The 27,990-nt window shown below is 39.3% G+C and overlaps 1 protein-coding gene across 3 annotated transcripts; it reads right to left on the minus strand.

Annotated features, from left to right (window-relative positions):
* Positions 1-12,048: 12,048 nt before the first annotated feature.
* Positions 12,049-27,953, minus strand: si:dkey-202l22.3 (7 transmembrane receptor domain-containing protein). 3 transcript variants are annotated; one of them, XM_047390856.1, is made up of 4 exons: positions 27,652-27,945; positions 20,319-20,791; positions 17,646-18,043; positions 12,049-15,687 (listed from the first exon to the last, which is right to left on the minus strand). In XM_047390856.1, the coding sequence occupies exons 2-4, from the start codon at positions 20,779-20,781 to the stop codon at positions 15,460-15,462; spliced, it is 1,089 nt and encodes a 362-aa protein (XP_047246812.1). In that variant the 5' UTR covers positions 20,782-20,791; positions 27,652-27,945; the 3' UTR covers positions 12,049-15,459. The 3 variants fall into 3 exon arrangements, with proteins under 3 accessions (XP_047246812.1, XP_047246813.1, XP_047246814.1); XM_047390857.1 differs by lacking the exon at positions 12,049-15,687 and adding an exon at positions 16,174-16,868 and having other exon boundaries at positions 27,652-27,953; XM_047390858.1 differs by lacking the exon at positions 12,049-15,687 and adding an exon at positions 16,174-16,698 and having other exon boundaries at positions 27,652-27,947.
* Positions 27,954-27,990: the final 37 nt, after the last annotated feature.

Consider the following 27,990-nt stretch of genomic DNA (forward strand, 5'->3'; position numbering starts at 1 on the left):
CTGAAATAGTCCATGAGTGCTTAATCAGAAGCCACGAGTCACATACCTACTTCAGCGTCAAAAACGACCTTTTTTGTATTTTTCCCAAAGAGAATAGATGTCTAACTATGAAGCTCTATATAAGAAGAGAAGCTTTGAATCAGATGCCAACTTGACAGTAGCCTGCAAGCTGTGATATACAGAAATTCTTGTTTTGTCGAGAACTCTGTCACCATTTTTTTTTATCAAAATGCTGCCACACAAAATATTCACAACCCCAATTCCAATATAGTTGGGATGTTGTGTACAACGTAAATAAATACAGAATACAATGATTAGAAAATCCTGTTCAACCTATGGGCAATTGAATTGAACAATTGTTTTTTTTTTTTTTCAAATATTCACTTATTTTGAATTTGATTCTTGCAACACATTCCAAAAACGCTGGTTCAGGGGCAACAAAGGACTAAAAAAGTTGATGAAAACTCAGAAAAATACATTTTGGAACATTTCACAAGTGAACAGGTTAATTGGAAACAGGAAGTGCCATGATTGGGTATAAAAGGAGTATCCCTGAAAGGTTGAGTTGCTCACAAGCAAGGATGGGGCGAGGTTCACCACTTTGTGAACACTGCGTGAGTAAATAGTCCAACAGTTTAAGAACATTTCTCAACATACAACTGCAAGGAGTTTAGGAATTTCATTTCATAGACCATAATACCAACAAAATATTCAGTGAATTGAGAGAAGTCTCTGCACATAGGTTGTAAAACGATATTGAACACACAGCCCGCTCGAAGCTCGTTTGGACCGCTTCAAGCGGGGCTGTGTGTGAAGCAGAGCTTGTGCTCTGTGGGTGTGGTTTCGTCGGCTATTTGGTGATGGAGCTCACCTGTGGGGGTGTGCCCCTGTGGGGAGGGGATTCATGATAGTTGGGTTCAGGGGCATGTGTTTGATATCTGTGTAATGGTTGGGAATGGCCCTGTGGGGAAATTCATGTTGGGGTTCATGGGGGTTGGGGGTCTCTCATGGGGTTGAAATCGGAAATCATTGGGGGGTTGGGACTGTTTCATCATGTGAAACCTGCTGTGAGCCCGCGTTTGGACCAGGTAGACCCTTCTTTTGTACATGGCCCCCTATCTGGATGAGGATGATGGTCGTTGGGGACTTGGGTTGGGGCGGGGACTTGCGGTTGGGGTCCGGGCCAGGGTCATCCGAGTTCGGCCGGTGCCGGCACTAGTTTGGGCTGGTGCTGGTGTGGTCTGCCTGTCTCCACCCCCGGAGGGAAAGCGACCACCTCCTGTGTCTGGGGGCCGGTTGCCCCTATGGGGTATCAGCAAATGGACCTGGGAGAGTAGAGTATGTATGGGGAGTGTGAGTGTACAATGTTCATTGTTGTTTGTCTTTACGTTGGGTGTGTGGGTGTGAGTGTTTTTATGTGTATGGATGAGGATGGGAAGGTGTGATCGTGACTGTGTGTGCCTGTTTTTTGTGACAGGTTGGGTCTTGGACTGCTCCCTCTCCTGGATCAGTTAAGGCCTCCCATCAAATGGGGGACCTATTTCCTCCCTGCCACACTACCTGCCTGGTGGTTGGTGTCTCTGCCAAGTGGTGTACTTGTGGTTCTTGGTGTCCAGGGCTGGGTACTTTGGTGTGTGCCGGCTCACTTTCATTTGCTGCCTGCTAGGGCCTGGACCCCTGGGCTCTGTTGGGCCACTTCTTGGGGAGTGATATGTCCTGGGGTCTCGGGTCTCTGGGTCCATGGCTGGATCTGCTCTGGCATAGACGGCTGCCGGTGGGGCCTGTGGGCTTGTCGCTGCAGCTCCCTGGGGCTACCACACTGTGGCTGCTGGGTGGTTCCCCTGCTCTTCTCTGTGAGGCTTGTGGTAGTCCCGGCGATGGTTTTCCTAGGGTTCCTGTTTTCTGGGGGGCCTTTGGATGTCTATGGCTTAGATATCCTCCATATCTGTCCCAGGTCCAGGGGGCAGGTCTGTGGCTCCTCTCGCTATTGCATACTTTTATGGAGAAATCTTGTATGCACAAGCGCGCTCACACTCAGACCAACAGGTGTATAGATTCAGGTGTTAACAGATACACAAATGTTCTGTATTGAGCCGCATTTACCACTAATTACATCTCGCATTCATAAGTACCGTGCATTTTTCGGTAAAAAAGCTGTTATTATGTATGTTTCTGCAGGTGTAGAAGCAAGCAAGGTGTTATCTTGTAATCTCTTCATCCTTCTTTCTCTCCTCCATTCTTTTCTCCTTCTCTCCCTTTTTCTTTTTTGCCCCACCTCTCTCTCTTTCATGCTTTTAATTTTTTCCTTTTCGTTTTTGTCTCCGTTTCCGTAACAATTGAAATAATCCCAAAGCAGTTTCTTATAAAATTTCTTTTATAAATGTCAAGCAGAGCCTTAAAGCATTAACTGTAATGCTCCACTTGTGAAAGTAAATCTGTTGGGCTTCTTCTTGGCACTCAGACAACAATTCTTAACACTACTCTGCCGGACATGGTTAAAAAAAATAAATAAAAAAAATATTGAATGTCAGTGGCTGACATCATTCCGTACCGGATATTACCACATGGCCTCAAGAACACTTCAGAACACCATTTTCATTTAACTGTGTTAGTTAAAGATACAATTCTACAATGCAAAGCAAAAGCCATATATCAACACTCAGGAACCAGCTTCTCTGGGCCAGAGATCCAGATATCAGAAATTGCCCACAAATGTCTGATCTCTGATTGGTACATATCCGGTTTGAAGAATCATAAAATTGTTTTTGCAAGAACTGCTATGACATTATCATTACTAGATTCGTTTTGAGATGGTATATCCCTCTTTTGAGAATGCCTTATAATGACCTGTTAGCTTAGGTCTCATGGAAAAAATGGGCTGAGGGGATGTCTGCGAGCCATCGAAAGCAGTCATCTGTGCTGTCCTGCTGATTTGATCTTTCTCGCACTTTGCAGATTATATCAGGAATACTGTGATGAGTTGAATGTTCTGTTTAATATGCAAAACCTCTAGCTGTGCTCTGTATTTCATGCAGAGCTCCTTCCTGCCTTCTGTTGCCAGCTTATGCTTGGTTCCCTTTAGCCGCTCCACAACCATATCACCCAATTGGGGACTGAGCTCAGAGTACCTCTTCTAAATTCCTGACATGTGGAAGACATGTTAAGGGGGGTAGAGATATCCTAATCTCGCCATGACATGTTGATCAGCATGGCAATGGAGTTATGAAATCAGAGCCTAACCTCAAACTTATACTATATTGGCTAATAAACATGTATTTAAACATTTACACATGAGTTGTCTGGCTGAATTATAGTTTTACAAAATAAAGACACTGAGATAGTTATCAACTGCAGGTAAATAAAAGCAGCACATTAAAAATGTTTAAATGTCTCTTTGAGCTGGTAAATGTTAAAATATAGCCAAGTTTGACAAAATTAAAGTTGAATTTTGACTGAATTAAAGTTTTATTCAGACATCCTGTGGCATTAAGCCCTGGTTATTAAAGATCTATTTTCTTCACTCAACTCAGCTTTAATGAGCCACCTCAGGTTGCTGATGGAGTCCTTGGCGAATCAATATGGTTTCATTGATTTGCACAACTCATAGCCTTGCTGTATGATGAAAGCTAGGTCTAAAGGCACTGTACAGGCAAGCTATTCTTAGATAATATTTTAGCACTCAGTCAATTATTGTAGCTTACACCAAGGTGCACTCAGTAAAAAAAAAAAAAATTCATCTGTCTTTCTACAATGCACATTGTGCTTTTTACAATGCACATTGTGCTTTCTAAATAATGCTTGATTGCTGTTCTTCAGCTGCTTATTATGTTATTTTGTACCTGTAATAAAACAGAAACTCTTTGTGTTTAAACTAAACTTAACAACTGCAAATCAGGGATGGGCTGTTAAAAAAATTCTAACTATTAATATGGTTATTGTCTACTAAGTTGCATTTTGAAAAGTGTTTTAAGGCAAAGTGCAAAACTGTTGCAGAGGTACCTCCGCTCAACAGAATGGAGGTTTCTAAAGTGCACTGAATGTGCAGCACTTAATTGGTTTTGTGATATTGATCTCGTGTTGTGAAAAAATCAATACTTCAACATTTGTTCATTAAGAGAAATCCAAACAACCTGATCAAAGTTGAAACTTTGCTGGATATAAAGTAAACACAGAAATATACTGTCAAGACAAAGCTCTGGTGTACTCTCAGCTACTGGAAGGATGAACAATTTTAGGTTATTTATACTGACAATTACGGTGGCAGGCAGGTGCAAACGCGCAGCAAATGGTTAAACGAGCTGCAAACACATAAATGATGCAAACACACATACACAAAAAAAAACAACTGCAAGTTACAAAACAAATGCAAAGGAAAAATGCTGCAAACTAGCTCCACAAAACGGAAGTGTGCCAGACCACTAGGGGGAGACGACCACCAACTCCAATGGGACCAGTGCCTTAGTAAACATTAACTGGATTCCCAGAGGAATCTCGGATGGAAGATAGAAAAGGTAGGTTTTCATTTGTGTCTTTTTAAACAGTTAATCTTTTACAATATTATAAAACAGCAGTATATTTAAGTCCTTAGAATTAGCATTCTAGAGACTTTGATTTATAATAGTTAGTATTTCTCTATTATCTGTAAAGGTAATGCAATTTTCATTAAAACCTGTGTGTTGTGATTGAACTCAACTTTAGTTGTTCTGCTATTTGCAACATTTTTCTTTTGCATTTGTTCTGTAACTTATAGTTATTTTGTTATTTGCAGCATTTTTCTGTTGCTTTTAATTTGTAACTTGCAGTTTTTTGTGTTGTGTGTTTGCAACATTTATGTGTTTGCAGTGCGTTTTGTGTTTGCAGCTCGTTTAACGTTTTGTTCCGCATTTGCACCTGTCGGCCACCGTAGACAAAAATAAGCTTGATAATGAGACTAAAGAGGATGACAAGTGAAAATCTCTGGCACTTGTTGATCAAAGTCTTTGATGGAGATGTCCAGACTCATACTGAAACCTATTCTTAATGTGGATACTTGCACTGGTACCACCATGATGAAGGACTTTATCTATTGTGGTGATGGATTCCTGTTTCGGCGAGTTATAAGCCCAAGCACATATAAAAGACTTGGAATTACTCATCTAACTAGCGAAGAGAAATGATGAGTATGACCTACATTTCTCTACAGCTGGCTGATGTTCCATTTAGGTATTTATTGGACAGATGAAGCAGCAGCAAGTTTTTGAAACTTACCATTTAGTTGTAATTCCTAAGCATAACCAAGTTCTAGCAAAACACCAAACAAACTGGTAATACTCTAGGTAATAGGCTGAAGTAACCACCTGCCTGAATGTTTCTTTGCATCAGTTCAACAAGGTGTTGGGAACAACTTTCAAGGATTTTGGTCAATGTTGATGTAGCCAGTTCATCATAAAATTGTTGCTGAACAAATTTCTCTGTTGCCTAGCAATGATGCTGATCAAAAACAGAACAAAAGAGCAAAGTGTACCGGAGTCAAATTCCTTGTTTGTATGCATGAACTTGGCAATAAAGCTGATTCTGATTCTGATCTATTCCACTACTTCCCAAATGTTGGACTGAGATCTGGTGACTGTTAAGGTCATTTGAGTACAGTGGATTCAAGGTTCGACGTGTTGTGTGTTTACGGATGGTATTGGTTGTAGCAAGTGGTTATTTGAACTAATGTTTCCTTTCTATAATCTCAAACCAATCTTCATGTTTTCCTTTGACATCCATGCAACTGCCACTCACTGAACCTCACTGAACCTCGCTTCAAACCTGACATTTCACACAATAAATACACATAAAATCCTTCTCACTTCTCTGACAATAAATCAAACTAAACTTTTCCTTTTCTAGGTCAGTAAGGTTTACCAAAATAATTAATATTTGCTAAATGTCAGAATAATGTGGGAGATTTTGTTTGGCATTTTTATCACTTTCTAAAACTAAAAGTCTTAAATACACTAAGATTAGTAAGCCTTTGAACAATTTGGAAAAGCCCAGATAATATGATGACTTTGCAAGTCTCTAAGAGATTAATTAAAAACTTAAGGCATGCGTGTGGACATCATTAAATGAAATCAGACAAAATTCTAGGAAGAGAGTTCTAGAAGTGTTTAGTTATCATGTGGTTCAGATAAGAGATGGATTCTGTGTTCTAGAAATGAAGGTCTTTTTGACAGAAAATGCTCAACTTAACCTCAGAACAAAAGCAGAACAATTTGCTAGGATCCTGGTGGACGTTGTTAAGAGAGTGTCATTATCCACTGTGAAACAACTCATTTACAAATTCAGACCATGACCATTTCCTCAACAGCATAAGCCAGATTACAGTTTGTCAATTTTTAGAGATGTGTCCTGCGGTCTGACAAAACTGAAATTTAAGTGTGTTGCCACAATATTTATTAAGCTTGCAAGCTGGACATCACCATCACAAATGTGAGGTATAAGGGTGGCATCATCACGTGTGTAGGTATTTTGCTCTAGGAGGTACTAGTGCACTTCACAAACTACATGACATAAGGAAAGAACATTATGTGGGCATATTGAAGCATAATTTCAAGATAACAGCCGAGAAGTTAATGGTTGGGCACAAATGGGTCTTTCAAATGGACAGTGACCCTAAGCATACTGCCAAATCAGATAGAATGTGTCTTAAGGACAACAACAAAGTACATTTTTGGAGTGGCCACCCTGTTCTAAGTCCCATATAAAATATGCGTACAAAGCCGGAAAGCTGTGTGCGAGTAAGGTGGTCTACGAACCTTACTCAGTTGCCCCTGACTCAGTTCTGTCAGGACGAGTGGGACAAAATCATAGCATAATATTGTAAGAAGCTTGTGAAAGTACACCAAAATGTTTTTACCTTTATCATATAGTGTAAACGTATGTGTGTAAACTTATATATAAACTTATATATAAATGTATGTGTGTAAACTTATATATAATTTAAGGCAAATTATAAAAGACCATTTCTGTCAATATTTAGCAAAAAGAAATAACTTTAGTAATCTTAACTGACCTAAAACAACAAAGCTTTAGACCAATTTAAGATGAGAGAGTGAGAAAATTCTATGTGGCATTTATAAAAAGTGTATATAAATATCTGATTTTAGCTGGAGTTTCTGAAATGTATTATATTCTCTGATTTGTTGTAAGGTGAACTTTTAGAGAACTCAGTTATAGGAGTTTTGACAGTAATGTATTTTATTTTACTCTTGCTATATTAGGATCTGGGAATTCACCATGTTTCTGGGAGCAGGGTGAGGCCTGCCACTGAGTAAGGCTGACTCTGCTGGACAGGCGTGGTAAGGCGCATTCGTCACTTCCTGTTTTCGCTGTTGCACTCAGTGGATTGTTTGGTGTGTGAAGGCTCTCTCGTTTGATCTGATTTCTCTCTACTGTGATGTCTCTTACTTGTTCTAATACATTAGCACCTTAAAACACATACTTTCTGTTGCTGCTTTTAACGTTTGGGGACTCTCCGTGTTTTACACGGCTTTTCTAGTAGTGGTAAGGGGTCGCTAGCTTAGCATTAGCTTTAGCTCTCCACCATGGCTACCCGTTCTGCTGTTTCTCTCTCTGAGTCTCCGCCTCTATCCTGCTCTCTGTGTCAGATGTTCAGGTACTCCTCTGCCTCCTTTAGTGATAATGGTACATGTAATACATGTAGCATTTTTGTAGCTTTGGAGGCGAGGGTGTAGCTCCCCGTAGCAGTCCTTCAGCAGAGCCTGCGCAGTCGGGGCCTCAGACCGGCTGGGTGACGGTACGAAGAAAGCATAGTCATAGATCCCAGCCCACAGGTCACCACCAACCCGTCTGCATTTCTAACAGATTTTCCCCGCTCAGCGAGACACCCGCTGAGGAGCCGACTCTGGTAATTGGCAGATCCATAGTCAGAAACGTGGCACTAGAGACACCAGCGACCATAGTCAAATGTCTGCCTGGGGCCAGAACGGGCAACATCAAATCCTACCTGAAACTGCTGGCTAAGGATAAGTGTAAATACAGTAAGATTGTTATTCACGCTGGCGGTAATGACACCCAGTTACGTCAGTCGGAGGTCACTAAAGTTAGTGTTGCTTCGGTGTGTAAGTTTTCCAAAACAATGTCGAACTCCGTAATTTTCTCTGGTTCCCTCCCCGATCGGACCAGTGACGACATGTTTAGTCGCATGCTGTCATTCAACCGCTGGCTGTCTAGGTGGTGTCCGGAAAACAATGTGGGCTACATTGATAATTGGCAAAGATTTTGGGGAAAACCTGGTCTGATCCAGAGAGAAGGCATCCATCCCACTTTGGATGGAGCAGCTCTTCTTTCTAGTAACCTGGCCGAATGTATTAGTTCTCTAAAACTCTGACAACCCAGGGTTCAAACCAGGAAGCAGGGTCATAGTTTAACACTCCTCTCTGCAGCTTCTGTACTGCTACCCACCCATTACCCTATCAAGACAGTGTCTCGCCCACGGCCAAAATTGAATAGATTAAAAAATTATCTAAAACGAGGAAATCAGGAAAATAAAACAATTAAATGTGGCTTACTGAACATAAGATCTCTCTCTTCAAAGACTTTGCTTGGTAGTGACCTGATTTGTGACAATCAGATTGATTTATTTTGCCTCACAGAAACCTGGCTGCAGCAAGAGGATTATGTCACTAAAAATGAGTCAACTCCTACTAATTATTTTAATTTTCACATTCCTAGAAATACTGGGCGAGGAGGAGTAGCAACCATCTTTCAGTCCGATTTATTGACTAGTCCCAGACCAATCAATAGCTACAACTCTTTTGAATATTTAATCCTTAGTTTTCCTCATCCAACTTGCAAAGCACTAAAACCACTTCTGTTTGTTGTTTTGTACCGTCCACCAGGCCCTTACTCTCAATTTTTAGATGAGTTTTCAGATCTTTTATCTGTTTTAGTGTTAAATACAGATAAGGTTATTATAGTGGGGGATTTTAACATTCCTGTTGACACTGAAAGTGATTGTCAGGATGTGACATTTTGGACTTTGTGTTTTGTTTTGTTTACTGATTATCATATTTCTCCAGCCCCTCTGGTTAGGTTGTGTTTACTTATTGTTTACATTTTGTTTGTTTACATCCTAGTCCTTGTGTTCTATGCTTCCCTTCCTGTCAGTTCAGTCTGTGTGGTGTTAGGTTTCATTACTCTGTAATCTGGTTTGCTTTATTGTTTCCTTGTTCGTTCTTAGATTTGGTGTTTCTTATGTTCCCTTCAGTTTCTCAGTTTCCTTCAGTTCATGTTTATGCCTGATTCTTATGCTTTATTTTTATCTTTGTTTATAGTTTTGTTTTAGGTCTGCTCAGTGTCTCGTTAATTACTTGTATTAGGTTCACCTGTTCCCTCTGCCTTCCTGCCTCCTTGCCTCACCTGTCCTTAGTTTCTTTGATTACCTGCTTTTGTTTTCTCTCTGCATATTAGTTGGTTTGTTTCATTATGCTTTTGTGGGTTCCTTGCGTTACAACTCGACCCTTTATCCTTGTCCCTGCCTTGAGTCTCCATGTTCCTGCAGTGTCTGTAATGTAAGTGTTTGGATCTCGACCGTGTTCAGTACCTGCAGTGTTTTTGTTACTTTTTGACTTTTTTGATTAAAGCTGAGAGACTGCTTTTTGAAATGCTGCTTCCAAGCTCTTGTCTGCGCTTCGGTCCACTCCAAAACTCCACCGTGACAGTGATAGCTTAAATATAACCTTTAATGCTATCTTAGACTCAATTGGCTTTGCCCAAAACATTAACAAACCTACCCACCTTTGTCTTCATTCTCTGGACCTTGTGCTGACATATGGCATTGAGTGTAAAGACATAACAATATTTTCTCATAACCCTGTCCTGTCTGACCATTTTTTTAATGACCTTTGAGTTTAATTTAACCGAGTACTCCACACCTGAAAGAAAATGTCATTATAGTAGATCATTATCAGACAATGCTGTAACAACCTTTAAAGAATCTGTTCCACTTTTGATTTCCTCATCACAGAAAAACACAGTGGAGGGCAATAATTCTGTTTCTGCCCCTTCACAAATTGATTCTTTTGTTCATAGTGTTTATTCATCATTGCGTGATGCATTAGACAATGCAGCTCCCTTGAAAAAGAAGGTAATCATTCATAGGAGGCTAGCTCCCTCGTTTAATTCATAGCTACATACTTTAAAGCACAATGTTTAGAAAACTGGAGAGAAAATGACACTCTACACACCTAGAGGCTTCCTACTTAATCTGGAAAAATAGCTTACTGTTGTATAAAAAGACACTTCACCAAGCTAGAACAGCTTATTTCTCATCATTAATAGAAGAGAACAAGAATATTCCTAGGTTTCTCTTTTGTACAGTTGCTAAACTTACACAGTCATAGCTCTGTTTAGCCATCCATTCCCTTAGCTCTTAGCAGTCATGACTTTATGGGATTCTTCTTAAATAAAATTAATTCTATTAAAAAGAAAATCTTTGACATACTCCCGAAGATGATTACTTCATCCTCAACAAGTGAGACAACATTGGAAATAACTGCAGAACCTGATTTGTGTTTGGACTGTTTTGATCCTGTGGAGCTTCCTGAGTTATCAGAAATATTAGCTTCATCTAAACCTTCAACTTGCATGTTAGACCCAATCCCAACCAAATTATTTAAGGAAGTGTTCCCTCTGATTACCAGCCCCATTTTAGATATGATTAATCTATCTTTAGTAAATGGATATGTACCACAAGCTTTTAAGGTATTTGTAGTTAAATCTTTGCTTAAGAAACCTTCGCTTGATCGAGATGACTTCATAAATTACAGACCTAGATCCAATCTTCCATTCTTATCTAAAATTCTTGAGAAAATAGTTGATAATCAAATGTGTGAGCATTTGCACAGCAATGACCTGTTTGAAGAGTTACACTCAGGCTTCAGAGCTCATCATAGCACTGAAACAGCTCTGCTGAAAGTCACTGATGATATTCTTATGGCCTCAGATAATGGACTTGTGTCAGTACTGGTTCTGTTAGATCTCAGTGTTGCATTTGATACAGTCGATCACAATATTCTCTTAGACAGGCTGGAATATGCTGTAGGGATCAGGGGAACAGCGCTAGGCTGGTTTAAATCTTATCTGTCTGACAGATTCCAGTTTGTTCATGTAAATTCATTTTTCCTCTCCACTGTCGCTACATGCATGCTCAGTATGAGGGATTGCTGCAAAGTCAACGCCAGTGACTGTCCACTGTCTCTACATGCTCATCCAGGAGGAGTGAATGCTGCAAGTCACTGACTGGATGCAATCTGCTGGGTTTCCTCAGACAGAAAAACTTTTGATCCAATTTGAATAAATAACTGAATCTGACTGCAATGTTCAATAAAAAAGGCCTAGAGAGGTGTTTGCTCGATTATTATAGGCAATGGTAATTCTTGTTTTTAGCTTTCAATATTGTTAATCTACTCAGCTACTTGCATTCATGTCTCCTCATTTTTTGAGGAAACCTTCATGAGAGTCTTACGTCATGGAATTTCTGATCTATCTCACCTCCTCGGATTACACATCATCAAGCTCAGATCAAGAACTAAGATACTCACCTTGATACACCTCTACAAGTGCCTTCCAAAAAACATTTATTTCTGGTCCTCATCTTACCAGGCCCGTCCACCCACAATGCTGCATTCTCTCCACACCACGTCGCTTCCCCTGCCAAACCCCAAGATTCAACTAATCCAACTAAATCTATACTTACATATTTCCTAACGTCATACTCACCACAACCTCTCCTTCGTCTTTAAGAGCCTGCTGAGAAGCTGCTGCCAAAACATCTCAATTCCTGAAAAGAAATCTCAGCCCTTTACAGCACAATAAACCATTTAAACTTGCTTTTGTGTCCAATGGAGAAAACACCCATACTCTCTCATCATTATTCTTGGTGATTGTAACAGTGCAATACAGACAACATGTCAATTGCCCAACCAGAGATAAAAACTGTCAGGTTTAATCAACCGAAAATACCTATAACATCACAAAAAGAAGAGATAGACAAGAGAATTAGTTTCTTACTCGCTGCGAGGAGAACAGACAGAGATGTGCTTTCAGTTACAAATCTCCTACTGCTCTGAAAACACATCTATCCAACACCTCTTTTTATAATTTTTAGGGTGGTCCCTAGTTACATAAACGTTGCTGCTCTAAAGGGTGGGAAACAAACAGTAGCAACGTGACATAGATCATGTACACCATTATCTTGTACAAACACGCTTGCATAGTCTCCATAATCTTAAAATATGTGCGTTCTTTGTTCAGCACAATCAGCTGTTATCCTTGTGATGAGTCCCCACTGTGACTGCATCATCCCAATTCCACCTTTCCTCTTTGTCTGCAAAACAACTCATCACATGTTTACTTACATATACAACATGAAAGGTTATAAAGGTCAAATTGTAAAGTTAACAAAAAGAGGAAATATAAGATAAATCTATATACAATTATTCCAACAAAAAGACACTCGACCACTGTTACACAGCTCTAAAAGATGCATACAGTGCTGTCCCCTGTGCATGGTTGGGACTCTCTGATCACTGCCTGCTTCATCTCATACCAATTTAGAGGCAGAAACCTACAAATTCGTTAAACCTGGGGGAATGGTGGCCTTGTGGCTAGAGAGCAGGGCATTTGCTTCCTGGAGAGGCCACAAGTACCATGGTTTGAATCCCACAGCCTCCCACTCTGGGTCTTTGAGCAAGACCCTTAACCCCTGAATGCTATGACAGCTGTGTAGTAAAGAGGCGGAGTGCAGCAATTGACTGCTCACACAGGTGTCGGTAGAGACTAATTAATGCCAGAAAAAAGGAGCTGAGAGAGCAGAAAGGCATGGACTTGGTAGGTGGCTGGAGACAGACGCGCTCCATGACAAGGAGCGAGTGAGACCCAAATGCTGCGTTCCCGGGAGGTTGACAGACGGCCCAATGCCGATGACCACGGCAGAGGTGGACCTCTGCCCGTGCTTGTGAGTAGTGATCTATATCTGTCTGAGACGATTGGAGATTACCGCCGGAAAGCGTGCCATTCGGCAGAGATGTGGCATATTGGTACTCCCTGTTTTTCCTCTGGTTATCCTGGCCTGGCGGGGGTGTGGCACGCCAGAGGACTGGAGCGGTCCAGGGGCGCCACAAGACCAGCTGTGTGCAGACGCAAGAAGTACGCTATGGACAGACCAGTGCAATCGGAGGTGATATCGCAAGTGCGGCTCAAGCAGGGGCTGCTGGGCCATGGGTGGTTCACCACTTTTAAGGACTACAATTGGACCATCTTTACTCATATCTTTAACAAGTCTCTGGAGCTGTGTGAGGTTCCCTCCGCTTTAAACATTCCACCATCATCAAAGGATTGTTCATGAAATCCTGTGAGCGAGTGGTGAAGCATATGAAGGACATCCCAGGCCCCCTGCTTGGACCACTTGCGGTTTGCTTACTGGGCAAACAGGTCGGCAGACAATGCAATCAACATGGGTCTACGCTTCATCTTGCGCCACCTTGACCACCAAGGGACTTATGCCAGTATCCTGTTTGTAGCTCGGCCTTCAACACCATCAACCCAGACATCTTTCACCAGAAGCTCACCCAGCTCACTGTGGTCAGCTCCTCCAGAGTTTCCTTGAGCTTCTTGGCTTCTTTTCTGATTATGGTAATATTCCATTTGCCTATCAAGTTTTGTAGATGGCCATGTTTCGGCAGGTTTGCGGTTGTGCCATACTTTTTCTATTTTGATATGATAAAGAGGACAGTGAGATGTTCAAAGCTTGTGATATTTTTTATAATTCATGTCTCTCTACACTCTAAAACTTTATGCTTGACCTATCTGGTAGGTCCCTTGAATTTCATGATGCTGTTTGTATCATAAGACTCTTTAACCACCATGAAACAGTTGTATTTATTAAAAAAATTAAATACAATGCACCCAGAAACATCTGTCGCCTCATGTTACCAGGGAATAGGTATGAGGAGAATTAGATGAAGACTCCAGCTATAATTAACCTTTTTTGAAACAAAACAAAACTATCAGTCTCCACAAGCATCAGAACCAATTTAAAACCCATAGAAGTGGATATTGTCACCAAATTCACTACAAAATACATACTTGCAAATAAAAAGAGGAGCACCCAGCTGCCAGGCAACAAGCAGCACATAATTTGATTGTAAGAGCTGGCTTCAGCACTACTGACCACGGGAGCTGTTAATGCACTTATGCTATGCTGGGTGTTTCTGTTCCTACCAGCAGCTTCACCAAACAGATGATTATTCTTGCGATTACTGTAGGACAACCAGACCTGCTATTTTTGTAATAATTTATTTAACCCTTGTTGATACTTAGATGATTCTTTTATTTATTTTGTAAAAATGCCTTAGTGAAAATGGTGACTGTCCAGTGAAAAGAAATTACCAACCAAAGAAAAAACTAAAACTAAAGTCAGTGCCACACGCAGGTGGTCATATTAACATATTCTTTGGTGTAAAACTGATTTGATGTAGATTCTTTAAAATCTTTAATCATAAAAAAAAATATTTAAAACATTTCCAAAATAAAAAAACGAAATCATTAATCATATCTTACAACAGCTCAATAAGTTTCACAGCAGAGATGACTAAGAATGTATTATCCTAAACAGTGTTGTTGTTTTTACCTTTTCCCTCAGAAGCTGAAAGCACATGCTATTTACAAATAGTAAAATTATTTCTAAATTGTACAGATACAGCTGTGACGTGATATCATCTAAACAAAGCACACCATATAGAAAAAATGTCAATCAATGTACATTTTATCACTAAATGATAGAGGTGATATGTAAGGCAAGCAAGGCAGAGAAAAATGAAAACAAAAATAATAACAATAAAAATAAAACAAACATACTTAATTTGCACTATTCTTCTTCTTGGCTTCTATTTCATATATGGTGTGAGGAATTTATTATTTGGCCGGCTCTCTGAAGTGTTTACTGCAAGTACAATATGTCTTTTAACCAATGTAACCACCCCAGTCTCCGTCTCCAGCATGTGTCTTCAGCCTGGCGGTTCTCAGCCTCAGGGATGGTTTATGCCTCTGCTGGGCTTTCTAAAGTCAAAGTTTGCTTAATATTGAGACCAGCAGCTTCACTGTTCAAGAAAAATACAAATATCCAAACAGATGGTTTAAGTTGGGTTCCACTTCATCATCTTGCTTAACATTATACAGTGTGGTATAAATCTTTGCCTGTTTGTCTTATTTTTGGTGAGAGACAAGAGAAGATTGAATGCACTGAAGTCAATAAAGGCTGGGAGGTCATGAGGCAAATGGGTTTACATGAAAATTGAGACTGTTTTACTCTCTCATATTTTTGAACATTAATTTAAATGTCAAGATTAATCATGTGGGTAAAGATGGGATCTGCATGACAGGAGCTGTTATTGAAGTTGCATCAAACATTCAGGTCCTGGATGGTGCTCTATCAACCATTTCCCCCCGATGACTTTGGCAATGAAAGAGGTAGCCTTTCAGATGCATCCGCACCTTGCTGTGCAGTGAGGCATAGATGAAAGGGTTGTAACATGCAGAACTCATAGCCACTAAATGGCAGCAAACTTGTAGGACATTTATGTAGCGTTTTCCAATGATGAGAAACTCCGGGTCCAAGTCCAACAAAAGGTTCAGCACCTAAACCATATGAAACATATGACAAATTTGGATTTTATTAGAACAACCTAAGGATTAAAATGTCTTTAAATGTCATATTATACAATAGTAGTTCACATTTTTTTGTAGGGAAGTTGTGTTTAAATGTTAAAAGCACATAATGCCTTGCCTGCAGTAGATAACTTTAATGGCATCTAAGTATAAATCCAATTAGTTTTAACCACGGCTTGTCCAAGAGGAACATTGTCTACTACCTTAAAAAAAACCTCAGATCTCAAACACATCAGAATGCGAACATTATTTTATGAGCCTTTAAACCATCGTCATGCTTGGACTACATAGTTGTCTACTCAGAAATCAACGACAATTTACATAGAGGTAGAAGGTGTTTGCACCCACCAATGACTTTTCTGTGTGCAACAGGTCCTAAGAATGAAACATTTGAAGTGTTTGCAGTGGCAGTAACTGCCTGATATAGAAATGAAGAGGTGTAAAAATCAACAAACGTTTGGTATCTTAACCCCCAACTTTTATTGTTATAATGTAGGATTATTCCTACAAACAATGTTTTACATGTTTCATTCTCAGTATGGAATTTCCTCCTGTATGGAATTTCCTCCATCGGAAAATTGATCCCCTGTGGTCATAAGGGGAAACTCTGGTGAAGGCAACAATTATGAACACAGGACTGGATTCCAACATGGCACTAAAAGACGAGATTGGAGATTAGTAATAGTTATAAGGATGATAAATCAACTGGATTGAAGTGAGCAGGGGCTTATGGGTGCTAAAGAGATTGGAGTCAATCCACATAGCAGAGGTTGGCAGGAGATTGTTAAATAGTGGTTTTGCAATGTTTGTTTTTTTCTGTTAAGTGGAGGAAAACAAAGAAATCCTGATAGCTGATAAAAGGGGGACTGACGGAGAAGGAAAGAGAAGGACCTGGGTATAGATCCTCTCCAACAGACATCAGGAACAAGGAAGCGGATCATTGGAGTTCAGAACTCAGACATCGAAGTAAAAATCTGGATTCTGGCAGGTGAGACAAGGAAGATTAGTGTCAGAGCTCTGAGGGTGAAGAACACATCATGCCACCCATGTGAACAAAAAAATCTGGTGTCAGCCTCAGGGAACCAGCTCCTCTTAGTGCTCCTCCTGATGAGCCTTAATGTGCTGCAGGGCCTGCACCTGCTGGTCACACCCTGGCAGAAGAGGAGAAACACACATACACCAACCTGCGCACAGTTCAGTGGATATGACAGCAACCCACCCCATAACGAACGGTTAAAGGGTGGAGTGCCATTGATATCTGAAACATATTTCAGATATCAAGAATGAAATTATGACTAGTCATAAAGAAATTTTGAGATATTTCGCTTTTTGTGCTGAGAAGTCATAATTCCTATTAAAGATCAGATAATACTCTCACTTCTTTTGCAATTTGAAAATTGTGCTTTTGAAGATGATTTCTTCATTGTTTCATGAAAAAATCATGCAACAGTCTTGCAAGATTAAAAATGTGTCAGCAGGTTGTATGCAAAACCTGTTGTGAAATGCTGTTGTGAAATGAAATTTTGACATCTTTCAGCCTCTGCAACATAATCAGTCACCTCCATTGTGTAACTTTATCCTCCCCTTAGTCCTTATGATGAAGACATTTTAAGCTCTTAGTCTTTTTCATGGTTCATCAAGAAAATAATCTTGGTTTTGCAGACTATTACTTTAAAATGGGCCTCTGTGATAAATGACGCAGAAAATCTAATCTCACTGGCAATAAGTTTCATTTTAGGCCTCTTCCCTGCTGTTCAGTTTATGATTTGGTTGTTGATACAAATAGATGTAAAATGCGAATATAACCTTAAGATCTTCTGAAATTCATCCGAGCCACATAGAAAAAAGGGTAAATAATCAATAAATAGACATGGTTAAACATCAGGCAGATAGTTGTTTGTTTTCAGTTTTGCTTGTTTAACAATTACCTGGAGAGGCAGCCAGCACAGGGCAAATGCTAGCACTGAGGCCACCAACAGAGAAAAGGTCTTTTTTCTTCTTTGACTCCAGCGTTGTTGACTGCTGGATGGCTCTCCAGGAACCGAATAGCGTTTCAGGCTAACAGTGATGCCGCAGTAGGAGACGCTGACAGACAGCAGCGGGATCATGTAGGAAGTTATAAGAATGAAGCAGGAGTATAACAACCGTAGATTGCCACTATCGGGCCAGAATTCCTCACACACCACCAAGTCAATCCCACTGGGACGAAGGTCCAGGTAGCGTGTGTAGAGAGACGGAGGTGCAGCCAGGGCCAGAGACAAAAGCCAGACACACAGAGTCACTGCCCCACAGCCCCAAACAGAAATTCTTTTCCGTACTGGATGAGCTGGGATAAGGAAATAAGACACAAATCCAAATAAACAGTAAGGAAAGCATTAGATGTTAATTATTTTTAAAAGCGCTATCTATAAAACGTTATTTAAAAAAAAGTACAGTTTACTTTAACCAATATCTTTAGTTTTAAAACCACTGAATATAAAGACTTGGACAAACTTGTTGGCACCTGGAGACACCTGTTTTAAAATGAATTAATCTTTTATTCCAGCGTCATAATCTCACAGAGACAAATTTAGAAAAATCTACCTTTTAATTTGAGTTAAGAATCTGATATTAAGAAACGTTGGTTTAAAAAAAAAAACTTAAAAATGTATTTAAAAGTAAATGTAACTAAAAATAGAATAGAATAGAATAGAAATTTTCCACGGCTCCAGGTGCGATAATGCTGCGTAATGACCCTTAGCTAGAGCATCCTCTGTATATCTGTCAGTTCTATAAATACACTGGTGAAGGTCAGACCTGGGGTCAAGGCTAGACATGATATGAGCCCAGATCAGTTTTTTGAGGCACTTCATGATGATGGGTATAAGTGCCACTGGACAATAGTAATTTAAAACACTGGTGGTGTTTTTTGTTTGGTAGTGGAACAATTCTGGAGGACTTTAGGCTGGATAGAACTATGGCCTGACCAAAAGACTGGTCGAAGATCTTGGTAAAAACCCCAGCTAGCTGGGCTGCACAGTACCCCAACTGCCCTGAGACACAATCCGGTCCTGCTGCCTTTCTTGGGTTAATTGTTCATAGAACATGTCTGAATCGGTGCTCCTGCACTGTGAGCATGTTGCTGCCCCCAACATCTGGTATGTGAAGGGCATCTGTCTTTGGGGAATGTACCTTAAAGCGTGCAAAGGAGTAGTTCAGCTGTCTGTTAATGAGGCACCACCCTTGTCAGCTGACAGGATTATGGGTGTATAGTTGGCTGAATGCTGGACCACCTGCCACACCTGCCTGGTGATGTTGGCCTGTAGACAGTTCTGGATTATCTTCCTGTAAGCAGCTTTGGCCTCTTTTTGGGTTGGCTTTGGCAGCATTGTACAGCTTCACATGACCAGACCTGAAGGTGGCTTTCCTCTCCTTGAGCAGGCTCTGCACCTCTTTTGTCATGAAGTTTTTTTTTTGTTTGTTTTTCTTCGCTTTCTTTTGCTGTGCACAACCTGATTTATTCCAAGACAGCTCTTGTGTACTGCTCCAGATCTACATGTCCAAAAACATCCCAGTCTGTTTATCTTTTAAATTTTTACTTTTCTTTGCTAAGTTGGCTAAGATGTCTAAATAGTAATCCATCACTTTCTGTTTAAATGACACTGAGGCTAAGCTTCTTTAGCAACTGGTCATTGCGCTAGCTAAGTACCCATACTTATCTTACCACTACGAACAACGAGGAAGATTTTGCACAAGGTAAACAATCTCCAAAGTTCACTGTTAAAGAACTGCAGTAAATAGTGGCATCAGGTCTCCATAACAATCAATAAACAATATATATGTGCTAACTGGCTGATTGGGATTGATGCAGAAGAAAAGCAATTTTATACCAAACATCACAAATGTATACATGCACCCAGAAGAGGCTAAGATTGGGCTTTTTAGCAACAATCATTCCAGGTCGGACTGGATTTGAATAAAATATGAATATGCCCATCACACTGTAAAGTATGGTGGAGGACCTGTGATGCTGTGGGTCTTTTATTTCCAAAGGTCCTTAAAACCTTGTTATATTATGAAATTAGAAATTTACTCGTACTCGTCGTCTTCCGTTTAATCCGGGACCGGGTCGCGGGGGCAGCAGACTCAGCAGAGACACCCAGACGTCCCTCTACCCAGACACCTCCTCCAGCTCCTCTGGGGGGAGCCCAAGACATTTCCAGGCCAGCCGAGAGACATAGTCCCTCCAGCATGTCCTAGGCCGTCCCCTGGGCCTCCACCGCGATATACTTAAACTCCTCCACTTGAGGCAGGAACTCCCCTCCAACCTGAAGAGGACTAGCCACCCTATTAGAGATTTATTTATTTTTTATTACTTATTGTGAAATAAAAGGTTAATTAATTTTAGGATTTTATACATTCCTGTAGTGGGGTGCAAACAAATTTGTACCTGTCTGTTAATAGTGAATGTCATTTTTCTCCCACTTGATCAGATCGGGTGGAATATTCAAGTGAATGTATTGTTATTTAAGATATTCAATTTCTGGAGGGATAATATTTATGAAGTATATGATATAGGTGAATTTTCTAAAAAAAAAAAAAACACATCGGAATTTATTTACCTACAACAATGTAGCGATCAACAGCAATGGCAGTGAGTGAAAGCACTGAGGCAAAAACTGTGGCACACTGCAGCAAGGGCACCAAGTGGCAGAGAGGTTGTCCAAAAGTCCAGCCATGGCTGTCAAAGGCATAAGACACAGTCATTGGGACACAACTTAGGCACATCAGTAGGTCGCCGGCAGCTAAATTACCAATGAAGAAGTTGGTGGCATTGTGTAGTTTCTTGTCTGCCAAAATACAGGCCAACAAGAATGAGTTTCCAACGCCCGCAACAACCACAACAAGGCAGTAAAGAGGCAAAAATAGAGGTTTGAACCGTTGAAGAACCTCCATCCCAACAAACATGTCCAGTGGGTCACTGTGATTGAGTCCTTGGCCTTTGTTGCCTTCTGGCCCTCCTGTTGCATAAGAAGCATTACCAGTCACACCAAAATCCCTATCCATAAAGATGTCCATGTTCATGCAGGTAAACCTAAAAAGAAAGGTAAGAATGAATCATTAAGCACTCAAGTCTAAAGTATGTAATTAGTCATCATCAAGGGATTCTAATACCATTATATTGTATATAATATAGAATTAGGCAGCATGATTATGTATTCTAATTTCATGTTTTGAAGTAAGTATTAGCTTGAGATGCATCATGTTGTGTACATTGGCTGAGAAAAACTGAAAAACAGAGAGTGAATGGGAGGATGAACCCCAGGGAAGGAAGTTGATGACCTATTTTGAGAGACCTCCATCATGCAATACCACAAACGTCCTGTATGAGAGATTTATACCATAATTTGAACTGCAGATGACAGCTGCAACTCTCTGCTTATTCAGGTGTGGTATTTGCACTGCACAAACTGAAGATGATAGTTCACCTGGTTCAACTGTGGAAACTGCTCGATGGCTTTTACTTGTTTACAACATAAGAATGAAGTTTGATCATATTCTAGGGCTGATCCAAGGATCTCATTAAAACATCCACTTATTATTGCAAGGGGCCCCATGTACAAAGGCCAAGAACGTATGAGTTTAATTACCCATATTTATCAGATGTCAGAAATCCATTGTTTTTCAGTGTTGTGTGACTCAACTTCTTTTGTCTCTCTAATGACGAAAGCATAGGAGGAAAAATGTGGAGTGGTGCATCAACAATTCTTGGCCTTAACATTACATAGGATTCTTTGCACTGAAGTCTGCAGATACAACACAGATCACTGGAATTCAGTTGTGGATGATTGTTTTTTCAGACACATCAACACTTAAAAATAGATTAACAAAAATAGATTAACACTTTAAATAGAGACATTGTTTTCTTTACTGGTCATGTAAAGAACAATTTCTTTTGTCCTTAAGTTGGACATCATCCACAAGGAGCCATATAGCCTGTTAGCATACCAGAGGCCTAATTTAACTTAACCAGACAAATTGCTCCATGAACTAGAAATGTCACCATCAACTCAATCTGACATTCCTTTTCAGGTTGGGTACGGTTTCCGGAGGTTGAGATAAGCCTATTTCCTGGTTGTGCCATTCCTTAAGTTCCTTTAAGTTTTAGTGTTGGTACCCCCTCCAGCATAAACGAGCTTGGTGGGTCATAAGAGACCAGTTTCTAACGTCATTTGTGGCCAACCAACAGCGGATATGATCCTCCTTAAAAACTGTTATAATTTAACTTGTATAACTGAATGAGAAATATGTTTCAAACCTTAATAAAAATGAATACACAGCCAGAGAGCACAAGAGCTTGTGTAAATCTTTGATGCTTCTAAACAGCTAGGTGAAAGTCCATATGCAACTAATTTACTTATAACATCAGTTTGTCAACTTATGCAAGAGGGTAAGACTACATACATACATAATGATTTATGTTATGAAAGTCTAAGTCAGCCAGTATTTAAACATTTCTGTTCCAACAAATTCATTTCTTGCTGTTTGTTCTAGGTTCTCATGACTCTGTGGACCATTGGTGTCAGTATGAAAATCCTTGTGTGCTGAGTGGTTTTAATAATACATCCTTTAGAGTTTGAGGTGACCATTCCTACTGTATTTTATTTCTTAATACTAAATGTCAAATAAAACATAACTAAGATAACAAGGTTTTTTGATGAATCTCACCAGCATAGTTTTCTATGTTAACAAGAAAAACTGTAAATTATTCACTGGCAGATTTTTTTTTATATTTAAAGGAAACTGAATTTACTCACATTCTCATAGGAAATGTTTTTGAAGTTTCTATGACTTCTCTGGGGAGCCTTCTGATGAGAAGGATACATTTTTCTGCTCCAATGCATCACAACACATCATGCATTTGAACATTTTACTCACCAGTGGCTACGCTTCGAAGAGCTGCCAAATCCCATTTCTGAGTGCTGAGTGCAGCTGTTAGATATATAGTACATACCAGCAAAAAATGTAATGAAAAGTGTAGAGTTGTGATTACATCTTTAGTCTAGTTTGTACGCATGAATGTCAAAGATTAGTTTAGCCCTTTTTAACATAATCCAGAATAATAATAGTCCTTATCTGCAGCAACTGTGCCAAGACGAAGACCATCTCTTTCAAGTCATTACATTCAATTTACAGCCCAACAATGAGAAGAGAGGTGCTTGGAAATTTTAATCTCACAAACCTGCTTTCAAGAACATTTGGCAGGAGATTTAGGAGTAATGGAGGAATAATTGTTTTACTACTCTATGATAATTTGAATCTAACATTCTTCACAGTAAACCTGAAATTGAAACACTTGTTTTCCCATTTTAAATCAACACTCAATGATAATGTTGTTTGTGTTTACATTATATGTTCCTCATTATTATTATTTTTGCTCTGTATTTGATGGCATTTTTCTCTTTGACTTGTAAAGTCCATTTTCATGAGGCGAAGGGCTGAGTTGGCGGTTCCCCATTTTCATGTGGCCTTTAAGTTTCGGCAGCTAATAAAAGAGCAAACAGCTGCAGTGGCAACAGAGTAAATAACTGTCTGTACTTAAAATGATTTTCAGATGCCTGTAAAGCTCTTCATCAATGTGTACTGCTCCCTGTTTTCAAAACAAAACTGTGACCTTTACCCATACATCAGTGTTTCCAATCTGTTTGTTTGTTATCAAACTAAATTGATCTGTTTATTTTTCCTGAATTTAGATGTGTGACTTAAATGCACTACAGTACACAAGTCATTTGAGTGAGACAGTTAAATAAGAAATTTTACTTTCACATTTAGAGGTATGGATCATGAATGCAATGTGCTGTCATCGTCTGCTGCTGATAATTCCCAGAAGCACAAAGATCACTTGCAACATCTAACCGTTCTTAATTGCTGAGACAAATCTGCTAATCTTCTGAATACAGATTGGTGCTGTCACTAAACAGATTATCCATGTACTAAATTTGTTTGTAGCAGGAAGAGCATTGTTAAATGTGGATAGGATGTGTATGTGACTATAGAGACAGTGCCTTGCAAAAGTATTCATACCTCTTGAATCTTTTCACATGTTGTTTCATTACAACAACAAACTTCAGGTTCTTAAGCATTGCTTATGGAAGAAAATTAACATACCACTTCATCCTAAACACTTCATCCTACAATGGTGGCAGTGTCATGCTGTGGGGATGCATTTTTTTTTTTTTTTTAGCAGGAATAGGGAAGCTGCTTAGAGCTAGTAGAAAGATGGATGGAGCTAAACACAGGGCAATCCTGGAAGAAAACCTTTTAGAAGTGGAAAAAGACCGTAAACTGGGCCAACATTTACTTCCAAGTAGGGCAACAACCAGAGTTGCAATGGAGTGGTTTAGATCAAAGCTGTTTTGCAAAGAAGAATGGGAAAAAAATTACAGTCTCCAAAATTGCAGACATGTAAAAGAAATACCAAAAAATACTTTCAGTTGTAACTGCTGTAATAATTGTTTCTACAGAGCATTCACTCGTGGGCGCTGATTACAAATGCACACCACACTTTTTAGAGTTTCATTTGTAGCAATCTTTTAAATCATGTAGTCTTTCCTCCACTTCACCATTAACATTGCAAAACATAAAATACATTACAAAATGTAAAATACTTTAGGGGCATGAATACTTTTGTGCATGATACATGTATGCAACAGTAGGTAAATTAACAAAGCAACATGGGGAGGGGGGGTCATCTTCTATAATCTCTTGTGCACATTGTAGCTGTGGCTGTTTTAAAGAGCTGCATCTCTAAGTATTTTATATTATGTAACCACTTCCAGCTTTACTGTTTTCTGAAGAACTGTGAAAAAAAGTCTTCTTGTCTGACACTGCCAGCATCCAGGCCAACCAGGGCACTGCTTTTATGCAGGAACAACAACAAAGTGTCTGCCTCTCTGTTTTTTAAATGAGGGAACATCCAGAGAAGCACATATTTTGCTTCATGTTGTTTTCTTTACTTACATTCAACAGCACTGTACCAAATATTTATTAGTCATACATTTAGCCCTTTATTTGTGTGACCATATGAAGGGAAATAATCTTGCTTGCTCTTGAATGTGGCACCAGTTTTCCTGATCACATTGTTGTGGTGGATGTTTAGCTGTTCATTGTACTTCTGCTACATATCGTTTAAAAATTCTTCAGTATTTCAAATACATCAGAACACGGTCAAAGCTCTCTAAGGGAAAGTAAACAGTAGAAAATGAACCTGCCTTTGGATGTTGACTTTTCATCTCTAGAAAGGTTTTGTGTTTCTGCTCACCTCAGCCTAGCAGCTCTATTTTCTTACTTAAAGAACATAAAATTTTAGTTTAGCTAAAGTAATGCTTCTTTCTCGAAACAGTAAGCTATCCTCTAACTATAAAGGTTTTTTTCTAACCTTCCAAACTGTTATTGTATTGTTCTGTTAATTTGCTTTTATCCAATAGAATGATATGTATTAAAATACCTTGGATGTACAAAACAGTACTTAGCAGATGTTTTGTTGTAATTAAGATAAAATGTTTCGGGTAACAGTTTCTTCTCTAAAATATGAGCACTCTACATCTACAGGTTTATATAATGGTTGTATGTTTGGGTTTAATTGCATGAGATCTACAGTATTTATACAAGGCCATTATGTTGCAACAAATTTTGTAAAACTCAGTAGTCGTTGCGATCCAGTACAGCAGCATTACAAATTGTTTGAGCTCATACAAGCAGATTTGGGTTTTCAATCCAAAACTTGTTAGTAACCATTATTTTCTCTGAAACGCTTTCCACCCGGAGCTGGCTTGGCCTGACTGCAGACCGCAGTATGTCTTTAATTGCTAATTTGTTATCTACATGTCTGTAATTCACAGCAGGAGTATGTGCTCTGATCCCATCTGGTCTCCCAACATCTACCTTATCCGACAGCTTAGAAGGAACCCACCCCTGCCTGGTAACGCGGTTGCCATGGCCTTCGTGGAAATCATCCAAACCCCACAACTAATTTGCGAGGCGTGATGTGAATTGAGCAGTCTCAAAATGGAAAACAGGAAGGACGTCTCCTGGAGATGCCTTCTCATCCTGTTTGGTCTGCTCTCTTATATCCCCATATTTCACATTCACTTTTTTACATCCCTTAGAGTCCCCTGACATTTCCCTGTTTTGAGCAATTTTAAATGTTTGTCGTCCTGAGAATGCCGAAGCATTCAGTTGGAGCTGGAGACACAAGTTGGATAAAAGTGAAACACAAAAGATAATAAGGGCGTATCTATGCATTTTGAAGAGATAACCTAATGATGTCTCTTATTGTCTACATTGGGTATTTCAGATTAGCAATGCTTGATATCCTCTTAAACTTGAACCAGTTTAAACTAGAGTCAGACACTGTGTTTTAGTCAATGACTGAGATTTCGCTCTGCAGCTCCTCTGCTTCTTCAATTTTGCATCAGCTGCTAGCTAAATGTTATTTTTAGTTACTGATCATTTCATTAATGAGGGTCAAATACATTGGCTTACTTAAAAAAAAAATGTTAGGTTGATTTAAGAATTTGTTTTCTCCACAAAGAATATAGCAGCTGCTATTCAAAACCAATAAAACCAAAAAACATTTTATTATATCTTTACCTTTTGCAAGTTGCATACATGAAGATTTGATTACTGCAGTTTGTCTTGGTTCTGTTCAGACTTACTGAGAGTAGTGGTTCTGAGTGTATAATTACTCTTCATGCAAATGTATAAATTGCATAACTAAAAAGCTAAACAATAGTATAAAACTGTCAGAAAAGGTGGCTTGGAGTTGTATCCCAGTCCTACAAAAACTTACATCTAGGCATAACATGAGCAAACGTAAACGGCCAAACTTGGCATAAAAACAGTATAAACCAGTAAAGAATAAACAGAACTGAAGAGTAAATATACTGCAGAACACAGGTGTGAAAGCTGTGATTGGCATGGTGCAGGTGGACCAAATGAAGCTGATTACCAGCTGACTAAGGCAAGGAGTGATGACAAAAACATAAATGAGCTAAATCCAATGACATAATCAACAACAAAATCTTGCAAATGTAACAGAAAAGAAAAGGCACCATAGACACAAGACATACAAGAAGTATGAGAACCGCAATCAAAAGAATGTACTAAAGCAACACCTGGTAAAACAATCACGATCAGAGGAAAAACCCAAAACAAAACAAACACCTTTGAATCATGGCAAAGACAAAAGGTCTAAGCTTTCAAAATTGTTTTTATTTTCCAAAGTGCAATCCCTTATGAATGCAGTGCTTAAGTAGATGCAGCCCAGGAGAAATTCTGTTGTGTAGGATTTGATTAATTCAAAATAGATTTATAATAAACTTGCTTCTTTGTTCTATGTTTATTTCGCATGTTTTACCAAACAACCCAACAAAGTAACCTTTTGTCTATTTTTGTCCTATGATAACTAAATTAAGTATTGCAACCAATTTTAAAAGTATCTTACAATATTTATGGGCATATATTTTTTTAAGTAAACAGCATGGCAAGCCACCAAAGCACATGTGAACTGCAGCTTTTCTCAGAAAATGCATCTGTTCTCTGCTCCTTTGAAATGCCACATAAAATCCTGCAGTGCCGGAAAACATTTAAAGAAAACAATTGCTGCTAATCAGCATTCATCTTAAATTGGGCCAAGTTACAGAGCTTGTTATAGTGGCAATTATATCCTTTAACAACTCAAGTTCTCTGATTCATTTTTCTTGTACTTTATATGAATAAGAACAAATTACAATCAATTGCCTGATATAGAAAGCAATTGATATTTAGATGGCATTTATAATCTATGTATTTAAAATAAATTCCAAAAAATTATTACTTCGTCTTAATTGAATGTTTAGATATATGTGTCTAAATTACCAGTGCATGCAGCATGTTATCAAATAAAGATCTTACCTTTTCAAATTAGACAGAATTCCTCCGGTGTCTCTTCACCTTTGAAGACAGCTCACTTTTTTTCTTTTCCCTTTTCTCCTGATTATTCTTGCATTCTACAGTTAAATGCTTCCTTCCTGCAGCCCTAAAAACCCTACATGTGATGTTCAGAGTGTGGGAAAAAGATGGTGTTTCTCACTTAGCGCTGAATGAGAGTGACAGGAGGAAAGGGGAGAGAGAAGGGACCCACGTTACCTCTCTTCCTTTAAATCCTTACAAAATGTGCGCCCTCCCACATTTGTTCTTTTATTGTGTCTGCATTTCAACACATTCACACTTCGCATTTCCACACAAATACAC

The sequence above is a fragment of the Girardinichthys multiradiatus genome, chromosome 18, assembly GCF_021462225.1.
Source record: "Girardinichthys multiradiatus isolate DD_20200921_A chromosome 18, DD_fGirMul_XY1, whole genome shotgun sequence".
Lineage (NCBI taxonomy): Eukaryota > Metazoa > Chordata > Actinopteri > Cyprinodontiformes > Goodeidae > Girardinichthys > Girardinichthys multiradiatus.